Raw genomic sequence first — 19,895 nt, forward strand, 5'->3', positions numbered from 1 at the left:
GCAGGGCTCTGGCCCTCCCTCAGCTAGTGGCAAGGTGTGATGACAAACGCTGGGATATGAGCTGCACAGCTTGTGCTGCAGCCCAGAGCTGAACCAAGATGGCTCAGTGACCTCTGGAAGGAAGGGTGCATCATGCTTTCCGCTGGCTGCCAAAGAAAGCTTTTGAAAGAGTAAATGAAAGAGTAGTGTAAACACAAGGCCTTTTAAGACGTATCTCCTTGTCACTTAAGTGAGCGCTAATTATTAATTTGATGAAGTTGAACGTGAAACCAAGACTGCAGGGCTCACTTTTCAGGAGCAGATTTCCTTTGCATATGGTCTGCAAGCAAAGGGAGAGCCAAAGGAAGGCAAGCTTGGGCTGGCAGCTCCAGGTTTGGAGCAGTGGCCATGGAGCCAAATGTTTGGTAAATACAGTTAGCTGGGGGAAAGAAGTATGTGAAGTTTGACAGAACAGTGACCTAAAAATCAGCCTCTAAGTGCATCTTCATGGCAGACTGCAAACAGGGAGATCTTAATTAATTATAATTATTACACTTTTAAGAGAAGAGGAGAAGCAGACTTTCTCTCATGATATACAGAGAACAACTTCAAAATTGTTTACACAAATGCTGTGAATTCTGTAGGGTGGGTACTACAAATCCATGTCAGATGTTAATGGAAAGAACAGCTTTTGTCTTGCAGGATGGCAGCGTGCCACTGTTGAAGTAACAAGCACGCTCACTGTGGTGTGCTCAGAGCTGCCGGGGCTGGAGATGAAAGATGAGCATAAATCAGCCAGCCTGATGTGGGCCTCTGCCCGCTGCCAGTTTGTAAATGATTCCTGTCAGTTTCAAGCCAGAAAGTGCAGAAACCTGAATGCTATTAGGAGTCATTCAGCTGGAGCATCCAGCAGCTTCTCTGTGCCTTTGTGTACAGAAATTGCCTCCCCGGTACTGCCATCCTTTTCACACTGAACATTGAATCAACAGACGTTCAGTTTCTAGACACGGTAATCGTAAAATCTACTGCAGCAATCTCTCCTGCAGGTAGCTCCATGTTGGCAAAGTGAGCCACGAATATTTCACCTGACTGCAGAAGTGTCAAACACAGCATCCACTAAGCATAGTGCTGCTATCGGAGCTGCTAGATGTCCTCAGACAACCTTGTCAGAATAAATGTGGATGCACAGGAGCACTCTGTGGCCTAAGATGGCTGTGAGGAGATCCAGGTGTGTTCTTGCTGTGTGTAGAGCTGGATGATAGGAGGAATAGGATCACTTGCAGTTTTGGTTTGGGGCAGCATTTGCTCGGCACTGAACAAGGCAAAGGGAGATGGGATGGTCTGGGGCCCATGAAGGTACTGCATGCAGCCTGCAGCTGAACAGGCTTTACCTCTGTTGTGAGGATGAGGCTGCTATGTGGATGGGAAGCACCAAGTCAGTCAGATGGTGAAGCAGGCCTGACCCCATTATCTAGCATGTGTTCTACTTTTATGTATTATAATTGTGTAGGAGAATTGGTTAAATGCGGAGCCCTCTGGAGTTTGCCCCAAAGAGATGAAGGAGTTGCTTGGGAATGGTGTCACCTGCACAGGGGCAGCAGCCCACCTGCAGAGACAGAGATGCTGCTATCACAGTGTTCACATGAAGGCCAAGGCAGAGCTGCACACCCCACCCCGACAGCTGATGCATAAGCATCTGGCTGGATGAAACGGACTATTCGGGGTGTAAATGCATAGGCAAAGGGAAGAGATCTGGCGTGGCCACACAGCATTATCAACTAGCAAGAGAAGATAGGAGTGATGATTTTTAACAAGCCGTTACATGGTCACCTTAGAGACAAGACTGTAAAAGCCACAACTGGCCCAGAGGAGAACAGCAAGAAGTCCCCAGCAACCCAACAGGCCGGCAAAACAGTCCTGTCAGTACGAAATTACCCACAGGGTGCAACTCTGCAGCAGCATGCCAGGTTCCTTTCATCTGCAGCTGTGCTACAATATCACTCGTTTCTGAAGCTGCGTGGACTGACTCAGAGCCTTGTGGTGGTCTCCTGGGGCTGCTGGGAGTGGTACACGTGCATCGAGACACAAGGCATCCTCAGAAGCGCTGCAAGAAACCTGGTGAGCAGGCAGCGTGTTCCCGAGCCTGCAGAGGTGCTCGGCGTTTTGTTGCACCAGGTCCTTACGGGCTGTGGTTGTTTCTGAACTGTGAACTCCCCCAGCTGGCGAACGTGTGCTATTACCGTGAGCCACCTTAACCTCCTGTCCAAAATGTCGCTGTGAGGACGTACTGCAAGGAGGTCCCAGAAACTCAACAGGCTATCCAAGCCATTACTGTTTTGGCCTGTGAATGTGTAAGGAGCTGATGGCCAACGTGTGACCTTCTCTGCTGAAAGAGAGAACGAGAGACTCAGAATGCTACCTCTCTTGGTGCTTTCAGTGAGATGCTGGTGCACTACTCACTGCAGCAACGCTCCCTGGGTCCTTACATACTTGCTATGCTGTCCTTGTCCAAAAGTCATTCTAACCCTCGACTGAAAGTAAATTTTCATCCTTCTTTCAGATCTCTCAATTTAGCTGAATTCACAGAGCCGTGCCCTGGAATCCACTACCTTTAACCCATCCATCACGTGTCACCTCTGGTTGCCTGGTTTGAACGCTGACAGCATCTAGCTGGCATCAGTTTTGCACAGTCTCTGACAACCTTGGGACAGACACAGGCAAAATCTCCCCAAAAAGAAGCCATCAGCAAACAGCACACTTGGCCTGCTGTTTTTCTTAAGGAATTACAACAAAAATTCATCAAGTGACACTTGTTTGTTTGAAGAGATGCAGCCAGTGAAAGGAGCCATGTTATCATCCCATTCTCTCATCGTCATCTACGTCATGGGGTTGAAGCCACAGTGCCTAAGCAGGGGACTTTGCAACACAAACCTTGAGCCTTCTGGGGCTGCCATAATGGGTAATTGAATGGTTCTCTGCAGGTCACAGTCAATTCCTTTCACTGTTCCCGTAGTATGGGCCAAGAATGATGGAGCAGCCTGGGTTGGTGGATGCAAACAACGTTATATTAAGAAAGAGAACTGCAGAAGCAGCAATGGCTGCACATTTCAATGGCATCACGTTCAGTCTTTTGTGATAAGGGAGGAGTACATGGGAAAGAGCACCACTGACAGGAGGTGGATGAATGGCTCAAAGTGTGCGAGTTATCTGACTTTGCAGTGGGTGGAAGTGGCAAAGCTGCAGCACCTGGTTGCCTCCAAGAGGGGAGGAGGAAGCAGGGAGTACTGAGTGTGTATGTTTGCCTGAGGATTGCAAATGATGTGGGTAGAGGGCAGACGTGTCCAGGTGGAGCACAGGGTGTGTCATAACCATAAACCAAGTAACTGCCCTTCAGTGCTGGGTAGGAGCCAAGACCACATCTGGAGGTGATGGAAGGGACTGCTGCAAGCAGACCAGGTGCTGGCTTAGTGCTGGGGGACGCTTGCAAAGGCTCAGCACAGCTCCTCAGTGCCTGCTTGCACTGAGAGAGCAGCAGAACAGGGCAGACACCACTCTGAGCCTCTCGCCCTGCCCTGCACCCCTCCACCAAGCCCATGCACTGCCCCTCGCCGACCCCACAAAAAGGCCAGGCCCAGGCAGTTGTATACAAAACCTGAAATAGTTTACTTTGCTTTCTCTTTTTTTTTCTTTTTTTTTTTCTTCTTCTTTAAACTTTGCTCTAGGTTTACTTAGATTTCGTGAACTCGATACAAGAGCATTTGATATGAATTGGTAAATAAAACACCGTCATAGATAGATAGCCACGATAAACTTTGTTAGAAATGTACATGTCGCGAAAAAATAATAATACTAATAATAATAATCATAATAAAAAAAGCTGGCGTGACGCCCAGGCCAGCATGGCCCCGATGGCCGTGGGCTGCGGGTGGCTCTGGTTCCCCGCGGGCGCCGCGCCCCAGTAATGTGTGTATATAAACAAAGCCCATAAGAAATGTACAAATATAAAAAGCTACAAACATTAATAAATTACATCGTCACAAAACACGGAAACACTCCACAAGGTGCTAGTAAAATAACTGTCTCCCTCCTCGTACAAGAAGTTACGCAAAGAGCTGGTAAGGGCCGCTGCTACGGACAGCGCCTGGAGAGACTTTCCCCTTATAAAAAACAGGTGGTCATTATTCCAAAAGCTATGTACAAGCTACATTCTAGGAAAAGGATGCCTCGGGAAACGCATCAACATGGCACGGCCGGGGGGGAACGCGCCCAGTGCCCCCAGTCCCCCACCACACTCCGTCCCCAACCCCTCGCTGTCCTCACCCCCGTGGGCCGGGTGCTCTCTCTCCTCCCGGCGCGCTCAGCGCCGTGGGGCCAGGCGAGGATTAACTTTTTGCGGACTAGTCACTCTCAGCACTCTGAGAAAGGACATCTATATTAAAAAATATTTATAGCAGGATTCTGTACACTCCGACCGCCGAAAGTTAAGAGGGTTGTTATCGCTGTGCTCCAAGTCAGGCGGAGCTAAAGGAGCAGCTTCCCATTCCGGTGGATCTTCAGGATCTTGCCGAGCCGCTGCTTGGCCGTGGCCATCCCCTTCTTCGTGCGCTTTCCTGGAGGGAGAGTGGCAGTGGTGAGCCCCAGGCTGGCTCCTGCCCCACGCCACCCCACAGCAGCGAGCCCTCAGCCCCGCACCACCACCTTCCCGACCCCGTCCCTACCCCAGCACCTCCAGGAGACCATAGCTGTCCTTCGAACTTGAGGGATCTCCCATGACCATCCCAAACCCAGACGTGCTTCAGAGACCAGCACAGTCTCTTGCCAATCAGCACCACCGCAGCCAGGCAGGTCCCAGTGCGTACCTGGGGCATCAACTGCCTCCACAGTGCCAGCCCTGCCATGCTGCGTCCATACCCTGCCCTGAGTCTGCACACACCCCAGCTCAAGGGGTGCCCCAGCGTGACCACCCAGCCCCAGTCACTCCAGCACTATCTCGTGCCTCAGAGCTCACCAGAGCAGTACCTCTGTGTAGGTATTGCTGCATGCACAGAGGCACCCAGCAGGCTGTCAAACACTGCCTGCTTTCAACACATTCACATGCAGGCACCTCTGGGATCTCTGAGTACCTCTCCACTATTTCACACATCCTCAAGGGAGAATCTGATGCACAGGGCCCAGCTTGCATGCCACCTCACTGACACCACCATCGTGCTTTCCTTGCCCTCTCTTTCCCTAGCACTACAGACACCACCTGCAGTCAGCCCAGTCAAAAAGTCACTGAATGCATACACACATACACACATTCAGATTCGGGTTAGCACCAATGCACTACAAAGCACTCAGAGTGGACAACCTTCCCTTTCCTCATACTCATGTGACAGAAACACCATCACAAACCAGACCCATGCTCACAGGCTGCACCATTCAGGAAGGTCTGTGTTCCCGCACACTTTTCCACAAGGACTAGTGCAGCAAGCACAGCTGATCTCCACCTCATCTCTCACCAGCTCCCACTTCACAGACAGCAACTTCATGGATCTCCAAGGCATCTGAGACCTGGCAACTACATGAACCCACCCAACTCCTTCCTATCACACCACTAGTGGCGTATCCATGTATAATACCTCAAGAATCTCAGCTCCTTTCCACTTCTCCCATCGACTTTGTGTTCCAAGCCATGACGGTGTGGGTGACACTTACCATGGGACTTCTCAAGCCCAAAAGGCTTGAGTGACTTCCACTCTATAGCCTTTCTCAACAAGAATGTGCTTCTACAGGCACTGACAGTACTGAAAGGCAATTTATAATTTCGTCATTTTTCATCCTTTTGCCTCATTCTGAGTCATCTCTCCTCCCTGAAGTGGTCTGAGAGCTCCCTGATTCTGCTTCATCCCATCATCCCTTCATTACTGATGATACCCCAGCCTGGAACTCCCTGTGTTCCATGCAAGAGAGACAGGTTGATGTCCGCTTGGTGGTCCCAGCTGTCTCAAGACCCTGCACTGGAGGTTCTGAAAGTGCTCCTTTCCCTGCATGGATGGGTATGCACTTCTGGCACACGGTTCCTCCCCTCCTCTGAGGATCGAGAGCTATACCATGACCAAGGTACGTTCCACATGCCCATACAAGCTCTCTTCACGGTGCCCTGTCTGGTTTGCCCAACTCACTGGCCTGACTGGGGTCAGGCTCCATTCAGCACTTTTCTTCCCACCACTTCTTCCACGGACCTCTTGGACCTTCATGACACCATTTCACCACAAAGACACAATTCCAGGCAAGAATTTTCACTTCATTCCAGTTCTGTAGAGAGCCATAGGTGTTGCCAGCTCCTGGAAGGGCCCTAGAGTCTACCGTGGGCACATCCTCCTACATGGCCTGTGATGCTTTACTGGTTGGCACCCCTCCAAGGGGCTGCAGGACACCTCACACTATCTCTAATTTGTTCCACTCACATACAGAAGAATACTGGAAACAACTGCCACATAGCCTCACTTTTTACAACAGGTCTTTCCTGTGGGATCGCATACTTGATCTTCATCATACACAGTGCACTTGACTGGAGTTCCTGCCCGTCCCACACACCTGCCTTCATTGTGCTTTTTCAGCAGAGTTCAAGCAAGGAACAGGAGGTCCAAGCCCAGGCCCCAGACAGCTCCGGCTTTTTAATGCTTTCCCTACAGCCGATAACAAGTGATCTCTTCGTCTCTTGGTTCTGCTTGTGTGGTTGGGTAACTCCCAAGGCTTGACATTCCTCTGCTCCCTTGTTGCAGCTCTCAGGACAGCTTTGCAGATTCTCACTGCTCTACACTTGCCAGGCAGGATGTCCTTATTTACACCTCTGCATAGCTACTGCACAAAAAGAAGCCTAGAACAGCAGTGCCTGGCACGGCCCTGAGCACAACAGCCTTCATGGATGCCTCCTTCCCTTGTCAAGGCTTCACCAGACAGGCTGGACTGTGATGTGACCACTGCGTGTCCTCCTCAGAAAGCCCAGGGCACGCTCGGAGTATTTCCTAGCATAGGACGCCTCACAGTCTACAACAACAAATGCCAGGCAGTAAAGCACATATTTAGGCCCACGCTGCCAGGGCAGCCAAGGCTATGGGTCAAATCTCCAACCAGGTTTGTCCTACCAAAACAATTCCACAGACCCGTGACAGACACCACACACGGAGGCCCTGCAAAGGGCATGGATTATATGACCAAATCACCCTTCCCCATTCCTACACCATAACCCCAGGCGTTTCCTGGTACCTTTGGCGGAGGCATTGTTCTGCGAGGATGATGAGGGTCTCCTCTGTGTGAGGAAAACACCGGGTGCCATCGGCTGCGATCCCCTGTTAGGCTGGGCGGCCCCAAAGGTGCTGGCCCCTGCGGTGTACTCGTGATCTGTGAGGCTGCTGGCATGTGACTCCAGCTTCGGCTCTGGTGAGCTGCCTTCCTGAGCTGGTTTGTTCGCGTTGTTGGTTGACAGCTTCTTTTTGGTATTTTTTTTCTTCTTGCCTTTTTGTTCCTCCTTTAAAATGACAAACATGAAGCTCAGATTAATCCTCAGAAGACCTTTAGCTATGGCAAGGGCCAGTGGTGCTGCTTAGGGTCCTGATACAATGAAAAACAACGAAGTTTGCCACGTACAAACTGCTCAGAGTCTGTTCCGATACCATCTCGCTCCCAGCTCTCTGCCACATGCACACGCTGCCCTTCTTGCATCTACGTATGCGCCTTGTGCAGAGCCTCCTTGCTTGTTAACTCTCAGTGCACTGCGGTGAGAGGGAGCCAGCCAGCGCCAAAATGACCCTGCCTTGGGAGACCAGCGTGGTTTTGTATGAGCAAGCCTTTCCATGTTCCGCATACACTGACATCTCCTATCTTCAGGTATCTTCATATGCTTTCGTAATAGAAGGACGTTAAACACCCACTTATTCACAGAAGCTGCTTCTTGCTAAGGTAACACCTCTAGCTGCCCCTACACACACAGTGAGCAAAGGGTCTGTCACTGTCCTCTTTCCCTCGCCTACCTACAAGTCCACTTCCTGACAAAATGCCGCTTCCCAACAGCACCCACCACAAAAGCACAGTGCCACCAAATGCCACAACTCCAGCAACTCTCCAACCTGTCTCCAGCAGACCTCGTACTTTGTGGTGTCACATTTGTCGGGTCAGTGTGCATGAGGCACTCAGCACCTACCTGACCCCTCCAGAGACCAAAGGATACTTTCCTACAGCCAGAAGTGCCTCAATACATTTGCTAAACTGATGTTAGCTGCCCTTGGTTAACCAAAGCTTTGGGAGTAAGCCCTAATGCTCCCCAGCAGCCAACTCACACAGACAAGGCAATCACACCACCCAGACCTCCAGCACATCAATCTGCCGCTCACGCACTCTCCTTTTGGGGATCCTGCTTCTATCTCTAGCCCGCAAGAATGCAGGTAGATAGGCATCCTCTCAGTGCTTCTCTGCATGCCCAACAGACTTCCTGCTCTGCACCATTTAATTGTCAGCTATGTATGGTGCAACACTGCTGGATTTTCCTCCTGTTTATTTCCCCTGAGACTGATAAGCCTTGGCAAACTGGCACGAATAAACCCCAAGAAGGGCTGGCACTGCTCTGGTGTTTGGTCATGACTGCAGCTTTCATTTCCTGACAGCTACTGCTTCTTAAGCAACCTCACCTGCTGTGACAACTTTGCGGCTGCAGCGGCGAGGCCGGTTTCGATGGAGGCAACCCTTGTTCCTTCTCGCACCGGTCTGTCTTGCCGAGGCACTGAGGGGCCGACTCGTGCTGCAAGGAAAGCAATCAGAGGTGAGGCAGGTGCAGAGTGCCCAAGTGAGCTGCATAACCACACACTGGGCAGCGGGACTGCCCTCCTGAGCAGGAGATGGACATGCAATGTCACAAGCTAAGAAATGGGCTGCTTGTCACACAGCAAGCTGTAGAGAATCCTTCATTAGTGGCCACAGCAAAAGGGTGCCCAGGGATCCCCTGGCCTTGCACTGCCTCTGGTGAGCTGCAACAAAAACAGCCTTCCAGAACATCAGCATTGGCTGAACCCAGAGGAGACTATTCCTACGTTTCCTGCTTGTTTCTCTTTACACAACACTAAAAGCCGGGGTGATCAACTGTCTGGACTTTCACTACTACACTACTGCCAGCAATCCTTCCTTCACAGGAGCATGAGGAAAAATAAATCAAAAACCTACCCCAAAAAACACTTCTCCTGCCAACTGATTGATGGAGAAAAACTAACACATCGGTACAAGTCCCAGCATGTGAAATCTTCCCCCATTGTACTGGAAAGGGTTAATCCTTCACATTACAGAGAAATTGCTCATTTTTGGTCTTACAGTTTCCGCATTCCTTGAAAAATGCCTGGTTCCTTAGGGACCTGCATGGCTTAGTCTAAGTAGCACAAATTGTAAGAGCTTACCTGTTGGGCTGTAAGGGGCATCATCGGAACTTTTCCTTTTCTTTGATCGAGATTTGAATACTGGATTATCTTCATCCGATTCAAGAGAAGGGTAAACTACAGTAGGAAACAAAGAGTAGTTTCAGTGTAGGAGACAATTATATACTGCAGAGAGGCCCACTTGCTCTATACAGCAATGGTGACCACAGGCATCACAGCTAGAAGAACAAAGTCCCCCAGAGGTACTGCTGAGAGGTAACAGCTGGAAACCATCTGGGGACATTCTCCTGCTCTTATCCATGCTACACTTAGAAGCTGATGTCACCGAGCTGTGACCAGCTACTTTCAGGGTACACAGAGAAAGTTTTCAAACAGGAAAAATGAGTCTCCCTGTTGCCTGTGGAGTGGCAGCATAGCTGGAAGAAAGTCAGACAAGTTTCTTTATCCCAAGTTAGACTGAAACCCTCCAGCTCTGCACTGTGCAAACCTCATGATCCCTTGTGAGACAAGATGTGAATCTGCACACCAAGGAAACACACGCAAGGGGCGTTTGCAGATATGAACAAATATGCACGTGTGCACACTTACTCAGACTGCTTCGTTGTGCTTACCGTAATCTGAATCTTTAAAACAGGCATCTAAGTGGTCCTGATCTTCATCATAATCTTCAATGTCAATACTGTTTTTTGTGCTTTTCTTTAGTAACCGTTTGCCAGCATTTTTGTTGCCACCGCCACCTGCTTTTTTAGAGTTCTGTGAGGAGATGGAGTTATTCTTGGCCTGGTTGGTCCCCCAGGAGGCCTGCAGGCAGGAGTCTGACGACTGGAGGTTTGCCATGGATAGCATGCCCTGGATTGCTTCCTGTGTGCTGGGTGAGGCAGGTGGCTGACTGCAGGAAAACATGGAGAGATACAGAAGCCATCAGCAATTCCATGAAAACACACACTGCTCACAAATAGCTGACTCCTTTCACCTGACAGTGCTGCTAGGGCAAACTTCCTATTGCTGTACTTTAACCAGGTGAGCAACCAGCACTGGTTATTTTTACTTTAAGAGCAACATCACCATGCATTAAATTTGGGCTTGCTGCCTTGGAAGTCAGGAAGCTGTGAACCACTTGGCTATGCATATGATGTGCAGCTCTTTGGTGGCTGTCGTTGCTGGTGTGCAAGGACAGAGGCCAGGTAACTTTTCAAAGCTCCCAACAGCGCAGCATTTCTACCCCCCAGCTCTGAGGGTATGAGCCCCTCACCTTCCTGTAACAGAGCTACAGAGGACAAAAACCATGTTTCCTTCACTGAGCTGAAGGATGAGGTTCCTGCTCTTGGCCAATGCCTTCCCAAACTCCTTTCAGACTTCTCCATCCCCTCCTTCACACGACAAAATGTGAAAGCAAAGCCTGAAGAAGGTGAGGGGGGACCACAGAGGTACCACCCCAGCATGCAGGCTCTCCTGCAGCCCAGTAAAGGGAAAGGCTTGGGAAATGAAGAGGGGTGACTGAGCAGCAGCATCACTGCACGAAGCAGTGGAACAGCCTGCACAGCCAGGGCTGACAAGATATGGACTGGATGAGAGGACTACAGGGTGGTGAAAACTTTGCTCATCTCATCAGAAAACAGCAATTCTGTGAAATGCAGAAAACACTGCAAAAAAAGTTATGCAATAGAAGCCCCTAACATACATCATTTCCCAAGTAAATTAGCAGTACCACGTCACTTTCATTTATTTGATCTTAATTTAATCCTCTTAAAGCCTTTACAAGACTCTGGATAGAGTAACATATAAGACATAGAGGGAGTTTCTGGGCACTAATTGCATTTATAAATAATCCTGCAAATGAGTTAAGACTGCTGTCGGTAGCTAACAGCTCAAGGAATAAAAGAACATCGAAACATTTATTTAGTGAAGAGACATTTTAATCCCCTTATTATCATGCCAGATGCCTTAGCCTCCTCCCTGACAAAGGCATATTTTGCACCACGTATAAGAAGTTAACATATTTTCTTTTCAATTCCCCCCCCAGAACAGTTTTTGCAAGCACTGGACTCTCAAAACAGTGCAAACAGACCATCAAAAACTGACCACTAAGTGGGCAAATCAGAGAGGAACTGCCTTAAGCAACACAAGCTTCAACAAATAAATTGTGGAATATGATCAAAACCAGTGGTTCTGAGTCAAACCACAACCTGAACGTGTGGGTAACATGTCTTAAAGAGACATAGCTGCACATGGAGCAAAGTGTTTCTCATTAGGGCATGTGCTTGCCTGTGCTTCTATTGAAAGCATTTCAGCTTTCTAAGCCAAAGGAAAAAAAAAGGAGAGAGCATTGAGAAGTAATTCTTAAGCTCTTGAAGGCCGTATCCCCTTTCTGTAGCTTCACAATAGTTAAAAAACAAACAAACACAACCAACACATTTATGAAAGTAAACTATGAGTTCCAGCTATGACCTATAACTTCAAAAACGGGAGCAGAGCTGGAGAAAAGGGCACTCTAATGAACAGACTGACAGCAGCTCGTGCCTTTTGCAGTGGGCTCCACTCCAGCATTGTGCACGGCTCCCCTTTTGAGGACCTTGTTTCTTTTTACTCTCATAAAGCAACTCTGCAAAGGACCCTTTCATGCTGTTAACAGAGAAGGGGGAAATTTGTTGCTAAAACTCATTCCAAACAACATCTCCCCCAGAGCTGACCAGGGAAGGGCACATCGCCCTGTGCAGCACAGATGGCTCTGTGTCCTGCACAGTCCTACAGGCAACTAGCTCTTAGGCCTAGTAAGCCTAGGCGCCTTGGCATCACAGGGCAGCTCCTTGCTGTCAGCAGTATCTTCATTTTGGAGCAGTGCACAGAGCAGCCCTTTGGGCTATGCTCTGGGGCTTTCACATGGCCTGTTTCCCTCCTGGACTTGCCAGAAGCATGCTTTCCCTGACATCACGCTCCAGAGCACATGATGACAGGCAGACAGCTGTGATTGCTGATGAGAGCACACATGGTTCAGCCCCTGCACGTTAAGCTTTCCCTGCTAACCGAGGCCCGTCCCCACGCTGCCTGGGCACAGGACCTTCCCAGTGCCCTGAAGGGACATACTGCAGGGAGCCAGGGCTTCCTTTCACATCCCACCCCTTTCCAAGGGTTCAACACCTCTCAGCAGAAACTCTTTCTTTCTCATGCAATTACTTAATCTTTCACCTGTAGCCTCATACATAGCACTTGAACGTATTCATTTCAGTGCACTACGGCTCACTGAAGGCTGTCCTCTCCCCTGGTCCCCGTGCTGCCTGCACAGCAGCAGGAGGCACTGAAGGGCAATGGGGAGGGAAAGTAGTAACCCCATGAATGCTTCACTAAGCAGCTATCTCCCAGGCTCACCCGAGAACTTGGGAAAATGGGTAAGGGCAAAGGGAAGTCAGAGGAAACACTGAACATTTTCTAAGTGGAAATAACTAAAAGCATAACTGCCTTGTGAGGTTAGACAAAAAAGGAAGCAGAACCTGCTTGGAGTTCTAAACAGATCAAAGTCAGCAATCAAAAACAATGGCTGGGGAAATCCCAGCCAGACACACAAGAAGGAAAGGGCTGTGCTGAGGGCCAAGCAGCTCACGGTGAGAAACTGCAGAATCTCCATCATCCCTAAATATGAAATTCTGCAGGGCAGTGCCCTGGATAACCAGGTCACACTTCACAGCTGGACATGCTGTGATCCAGCAGCTGCACAGATGCCTTCTCAAGGTCCCTTTCAGCTGATGTTGTCCTGGAATACTGCATGTAGGAACTGCTGAAAAACACTGATGCATGTGAGGAGGAGGTAATAAATCACCATTCTCCCTCTGTGATAATTTCCCCATCATTTCTGCATTTCCTCTCACCCCACCACAGCAAGATGTAAATGAACCACGAAGAAGTAAGGCAGAGACAGTAATGACTTGTCAGCATTTTGGAGAAGTGACAAATGTATAGAACTGTGAAACTTACTTAACTTCAAGTACAAAATCAGTATTTTCTTGCATTTTTTAATCAAACCTGGGAACAAATTACTTGCTCAGTTCAAAATCACATGAATCTTCAATTTTTTTTTCCTATATTCTGTTTGTTTTCACGTTTACAGCAACCTTTCTGAAGGACCTCTCTCCTCATCTCTTCCCATCTTGCTACCACTGGCATAGGTGTAGGAAATGTACCTCTCACACAACCTACATGAATGCCATCAGGACTTTTGGTCAGCTGAAAAAGACAATCTAATCTTTTACTGAATCAAGCTTCACACAGTTCAGCTAAGATCTTTCACACAAAACAACAGCAACAACAACAACAAAAACCCTGCCCTGATTCCTAAGTTACTACTGAGGGTCAGCAGCTTTGGTGCTGGTCTTGTCTGGGCTCCATGCTTCCCACCTCCGAGCTGATCACTGTGTGAGCAGAAGGTATTCCACATGGGCTGCCTGCACTGCTACAGTCTGGAGTATCCAAAATATACATAAATATGTATGGGTATGTAGAGAAATACATATGCATACATAGCCATTAAGAGCCATAAAAATAAGAACGCAGAGAAAGACGAAAATTGTTTCTGAGTCAGGCAGGATCACATTGACATTACATTGTGACACAGTGTGTTTGCATATCAGGTTTCTTTCTTTCTATATTTTTTAAAGCATGTTACAGCCATTTGAAAAGCCTGGCATAATTACGAATTGAAACATAGCAATTTCATTTATCAGGAGCTTTTTTCAATCAAGCTGCAACATACACTGCCAAAACCTAGTTGTTTATACAAGAGCCAAAATTGATATGACACATTCCCACTGAACTACCGCACACAGTGCAGTAATTCATGCAGTTTAGTTATGTGACTGCATTTGCGACTTTGATTTCAGAAACCACAAAGTTTACAAATAGACTCGATACAGAGCCCAGGTTGAAGGGGGAAAAATGAAAGGTCTGAGTGCTGTTCCATTACTGAATGGCAGTGTTAACCCATGGCAGACAGCAAAATATGTAAGTCAAGAAAAAGAGAGGATCTTTGAGGACCATTTCTTTAACCTATATTTTTAGCTTCCCTCTGCATTTCTGCACATCATAAGCAGGCAATGAACCACACTGTATGTTAAATAGTACTGTACACATGTCCAAGGCAGTGCTCTTAAAATGCCTGCCATTTTCTTCTTTCATATATCGGGAGCTTCATGTGTGGGAGTCCTATTACACCAGCAGCTCTATCCCCACTGTGAAACACACCTTACAACCTGCCCAAATGTCTAATTACCTGCCAAAAGGTGAGCGTAAATTTGATACAAGACTGGTTCCATAACACACCATTATGCAGAATGAAAAATGAACTCGGAGGAACTGCTAAACTGACCAGTACCAATATGAGTATTTCAGTGGTTTTTGAAGACCAAAACTCTCAAGAGATGAGGAAAATCCAGAATCCCTATCACATCTGGGCTCAGACAACAGAAAATATAGTATTTCCTGGGAGCTGCAGACGCTTTGGTACCTCTCCCCATACTCTCCACAGTCACTGGTTTTGAACAACTACTCCTTCCTAGAGGGATGGTGGTAATGGAAGAAAACCAACACTGAACTGAGACTGGATCTCTTCCCTAGAGATAACAGCCCTGTCAAGATAAGCCTCCTAAGTACCGCTGCTATGCAACTTGATTTTAAAATCAAATTTTCACCTGCAGTCCTGCTGTGAGACACCACTGGAAGAAGTATCATGGGAACACATGAGGAATGAACAGAAACTCTTACAGGAGACCGGACATGCTCACCCGTTGTACTGGGGGGTGAGGATCTCTGCCAATGTGCTGCAAAAGTAACGGACTCTAAACGCTGATGCACACAGGCAAGTCTGGCTCTCACAGGGCTGCCTGGTACTTCGCCATGGGCGTACTGTGAGTGAAGGCAGTCTGCATAGTATGCTCTAATCTCCTGTAATTATCTATGCTGTGAAACTGACCGTTACCTAATAAACAGAGCTATGTTGGAACGTCCTTTGGTTCAACAATGTTTCCTCATTTAGATTTCTCTGAAACCCTGTTCCCAGATTGCAGCTTATAAAGAATTCCACCTATCATCTTAACATTAAAAACTCTCTCCACCTCACTGATAAAATTTGCTCTTTATGGTTTCCTTTGATAACTTATTCCATATGTTCCCCTTTGACCGTGAGACATATCCTTAGGAATTCTCAGTTATGACTTTTAACTTCCAGTCTTTCCCAGGTTTAGATATTATCTTCCTCTTTGAGGGAAACTTCTGATTCCACTTTAGCAGGTCCTTTCAAATGTTCTGGCCACGCACACCCAACACTCACAGGGCACAGCCTAAGTGAGAAGGATGGCACCAATCTCGCTTTGCTAACTCTGTTCTCAACTCTCAAACCCACGAATACTGCTGTTTTTACTTTCTGCACAGAATATGAGGCTTTGCATAGACAAGGTAGACCTAAAGAAAGCAGGGAAGAAAATGATGCTCTGGGGGGTCCACAGCTTCCAAAGGTATGAATCCGGTTCCTGTGGAGCAGTGGAAGGTGCTTAGGTTCTAAAGATGGGACAAGATGGGTTAAGAGTTCTCACACTGTTACCAGCAGTCTGAGAGGAAGAACAGAGCATAGCACATAGCAGTGTATGTCTGCTGTGCCATTCTGTTCATGTCAGCTGTAAAACCAGTTGATGTTTCCAGAACTCCTTCCCAGGGCTTCACTCCCAAGGTTTGAATTAAGGAAGACATTTCCATATGTGAAAAGTCCTACTCAGCTTCTTTTAAAGGGGCAAGCATACCCTAATTCTGTTATCTGTAGTTTAAGATCAGACTTGGCATGTTAAGAGCGGAGGCAGTGAACTCAAACTGCATTCACTGAGCTTTCTCTTCCTTTTGAATGATTCATCTATTATAGTAATATTGCTAAAATATTTGTTCAGTATTTACAGATGTGAAATGCCTCTATTTGTTTAAATTATACCACCAAAATCTTTCCCACACACTTTTTCCACCTCTCCCTCCAGTTCACAGGATAAAGGAAGTATTTGCTTTCTGGAGAAAAAGCAAAGTTCATTCTCTCTCACTCTCACACACAGAACCATAAAAGAACAATTCTTGCTTACAGGTTAAGAGTGAAAAACATCCCTTTGTGCATACCTGTTGGTGTTATACTCTAAACCCCCAACTTCCTTGCTTGCCTGCAAAAGGTCAAGAATTCCTGCTGAACTTCCACTCTCTTTCTTTACTTTGGAATTGCGCCCTGGCTTTGCCTCTGTGTCAATGTGAAGTAAATCTTCATCTGACGAGTCATCACTCTGCAAAAACAAGAAAAAGGCTCAAAAAATGGGAACTTACTAACTTAGTCAACAAAGAACAACACAAGAATTTCTACAGCCTGCTACTCTTGCAAGATGTAGGGCTGGCCTTTCTAAGTTGCTTTTGCTAACAAGAGGTAACAATAAAAATTAGGCACACAATAAAATCAATCTCCTTCCAGCCTGTAGACACGGCAGGCTTTCCTGTTCCCTTGCAGCACTGGAGAACCAGCTTTGAGATCTGATCCTGTGCATGGGATCACATCACACCACTGTACCAGCAGTGTTTCCAGGTGCTGTGTTCAGCCACCCTGCCCATTTTTCAGAACAGAAGACATGAATTTGTGGCTGTTTCTTTGTCTGCCCAGACACCTTTCGCAGCACAGTTCTGAGTCTTGCAAGATGCAATGTAGCCAGCTCAGGCACAGGGACAGACCCACTTCTGTCATCCTTGCTGTGAGGGGACAGGAAAATCCAACAGAGGAATAGGATGGACATGTATGAGCGCACCATCCAAGGACATTAAAGGAAGCTACCTGCATCTATTTGGAGCTAATACCTCTCTGCACTGTAGACTGTTATAAAACAACTTTTTTCTCCCTTCCTGCCTGCTTTCAGGCCTCTGAAGTCGTAGCCATTATTGCTTAGAGTGTCATTAGTGGTTTCTGCAGGAACTGTTCTCTCAACTTATGTGCAATGAGATGTCAGCATGTTTTGCCTTGCTCCTTGTGCACCATTCTCCAGACTTCAACACAGACTGAGGCAAGGAGACAGGCACTTTTAGATATCCCTGAGCCAAACCAGGATGATAAAGACGGCTGAGCTTTTAGGGCCAAAAACTCCAGTCACCTACAGTTTTGTGTTAACAGGTTATTTTTCTTTCTGTGACTGATTTGGATATCATAACACGGATTTATGTTAACTACAGCTAGACAAAACATTTCAGCATGTCATTTAATTTCCAGCATTGAGCTACAATGCTAACACAAACAAGAGCAAACTTATGTCTGTGCCGTTAAACTTCTTACTCTTCTCCAAGAGAGTGATCAGGCACTGAAACGGGCTGCCCAGGGGGCAATGGAGTCACCAACCCTGGAGGTGCTCAAGAAACATTTAGATGTTGTATTGACGGACATGGATCAGTTGGAAATACTGGTGATAGGTGGTCAGTTGGACTGGATGATCTTGGAGGCCTTTTCCAATCTTGGTGATTCCATGATTCTTCATGCTAAGTGTCAACAGGCAGATTGACATTGCATCAAGTTAGTGACATGCTAAAATATGAAGCTGAGCCAAGGGCACGCTAGCTGTAAGCCCATAAAAGGCAAAGGGAGAATCTACTAGATGATAGTAAATAAAGCTTTTAATGGCTATGTAATGGGACTAGCAGTAATGTGAAACACCACATGACACGTTCAATTCTATTAGCATTACTCTGAGTTTCTTTTGTCAAACGGTACCAATTTATGTTTAGTCTTTAAAATGTCTGAGAGCTACTTATCCTGGGCAGGTGGGACTGCAGAATGACGTAGAGGATATGACAACAACCTGTAAGAAATCTCCATATTACCACCATTCCCTGCACCGTGCTATCACCGAGCATGGGCAGGAAAAAAATGCTATCACCCTGTGAATGGAAATCACTGGTGATTACACCAAATCTGCACACCTGCCATTAAACACTGCCTGGCATGTCCGAGCCAAGGTTCCAGGCAATTTTTGGATAAGATTCCACAAACTCTAAGAGATATATAATGGATGCTTGCTTGTGATAGGAACAAAAGTCACCGTACCTTATATGACACCGACTCCACCTTTGGCTTTTTAACAGGAGTGTGCTGTAGAGTGTCTTTCTTATCTGAAAAAACTGAATTAAAAAAGGGAAAAATGAAGTCATAGTTCTCTTAAAATATATATATATATATATATAGCACTCCTAAGCTTGAACTTCAAAAACAATTCAAATCCAGTTCTATTGACTGACAGTTAAGATATGGTTTTCTTTACAGTAAATCAGATAACACGAAGAATAATTTTGGACAACCAACACAAGACTTTGTCATGCAGATACAGACAAAAAAGGAAATATCCTTACAGGGCAGTTCTCTCTTTGTAGTGTTTTTCTTCCTTCTGATTGGAAACTCATCAATTTTTAGCTCACCATCATCTGACACATATTCATATTCATCTCGTACAGGTTTTGCTTTATCCTCCTTAAAATTCTGCAGTGACCCAAACACACTGGTGTTCAGCTGGGTTTTTACTCCCTTTGAACTGAAAGAAAAAAAAGATATATATATATAAAATATATATATATTTTACAAATCAGTAACAATACACAGGCTGGAAATCATTTTGGGAACAGATGGAGAGGAAGACAATGAGTACCTTTCCTCACACAGAAACCTCAGTCAGCCTCAACACTTACAGAGGTGCCAGAGCAATTCAAATCAGATCACAAACTCATTTCTGTATCATTTTATCTCCAAATACAATGCAGACCAGAGTGGCATTCCTGACTTCAAATAAGCCCTACACCATTAAAAGCTGTCTCAAAGTGTATGATATATGTAATGCAGGCACAGCATAGAATTTTGCCAGTGTTTATTTAATATTTTTTTTAAATACACCCTGAATAGGATCTGCAAAAAAATAATTGAATATAACAAACTCAAACTAGGAAGAACCTGAAGTGATAAAACATGAGATACAGCCCGCATACTGAAGGCAGTAATTGCAACCTTCAGCTAAGCAGGGTTCTAAGCAAATCAAGTTCTGGACTGAAAAACTAAGTGTATTTCCTACACTGACCAGAAAGGCAGAGTTTCACCTACTGGTATTAAAAAAAAAAAAAAAACAACATAAATAATCACAGGATTTTTTAACCTCCTTTCTTACATAATGAATATTGTTCTGGTTTTAACTTACCCAAGTAACTTCTTATTAGCGAAAGAGAATGTAAATTTGTTGTCCTTATTTCCTGACAAAGGCGTCTTTTCAGATTTGTGTTCCTCTTCCATTTTTAGTAGTGAATCAGGTTTACTGTTCTGAAAGGCAGAAAGACCCAAAAAAGCCCAATACAATCAGTCAAATGAGTTGTTAGTATTTCAGATTCCTAGATAATGGCAGAGAGTTTGCTGATTTTTATGCAGAGAAATATATTCCTCACAAACATGCTAAGTAATGGACAATGATAGCATTCCCTAGATAAGTC

General features: G+C 46.5%; 1 protein-coding gene across 1 annotated transcript in view; it reads right to left on the reverse strand.

Annotated features, from left to right (window-relative positions):
• Positions 1–4,500: 4,500 nt before the first annotated feature.
• The window catches only part of PHF2 (PHD finger protein 2), a gene marked incomplete at its 3' end in the record, with an annotated part of 80,538 nt that continues 65,143 nt past the window's right edge, over positions 4,501–19,895 (reverse strand). The window contains exons 14-22 of the mRNA XM_079540112.1: positions 19,610–19,728; positions 18,777–18,955; positions 18,475–18,548; positions 16,524–16,681; positions 9,995–10,272; positions 9,405–9,500; positions 8,649–8,758; positions 7,231–7,492; positions 4,501–4,589 (exon numbers count right to left, since the gene is read on the reverse strand). Of these exons, the coding sequence (XP_079396238.1) occupies positions 4,501–4,589; positions 7,231–7,492; positions 8,649–8,758; positions 9,405–9,500; positions 9,995–10,272; positions 16,524–16,681; positions 18,475–18,548; positions 18,777–18,955; positions 19,610–19,728 (1,365 nt within the window). The remainder of the gene's footprint in view (positions 4,590–7,230; positions 7,493–8,648; positions 8,759–9,404; positions 9,501–9,994; positions 10,273–16,523; positions 16,682–18,474; positions 18,549–18,776; positions 18,956–19,609; positions 19,729–19,895) is intronic.

Source organism: Tetrao urogallus, assembly GCF_951394365.1.
Source record: "Tetrao urogallus genome assembly, chromosome: 10".
Taxonomy (NCBI): Eukaryota; Metazoa; Chordata; class Aves; order Galliformes; family Phasianidae; genus Tetrao; species Tetrao urogallus.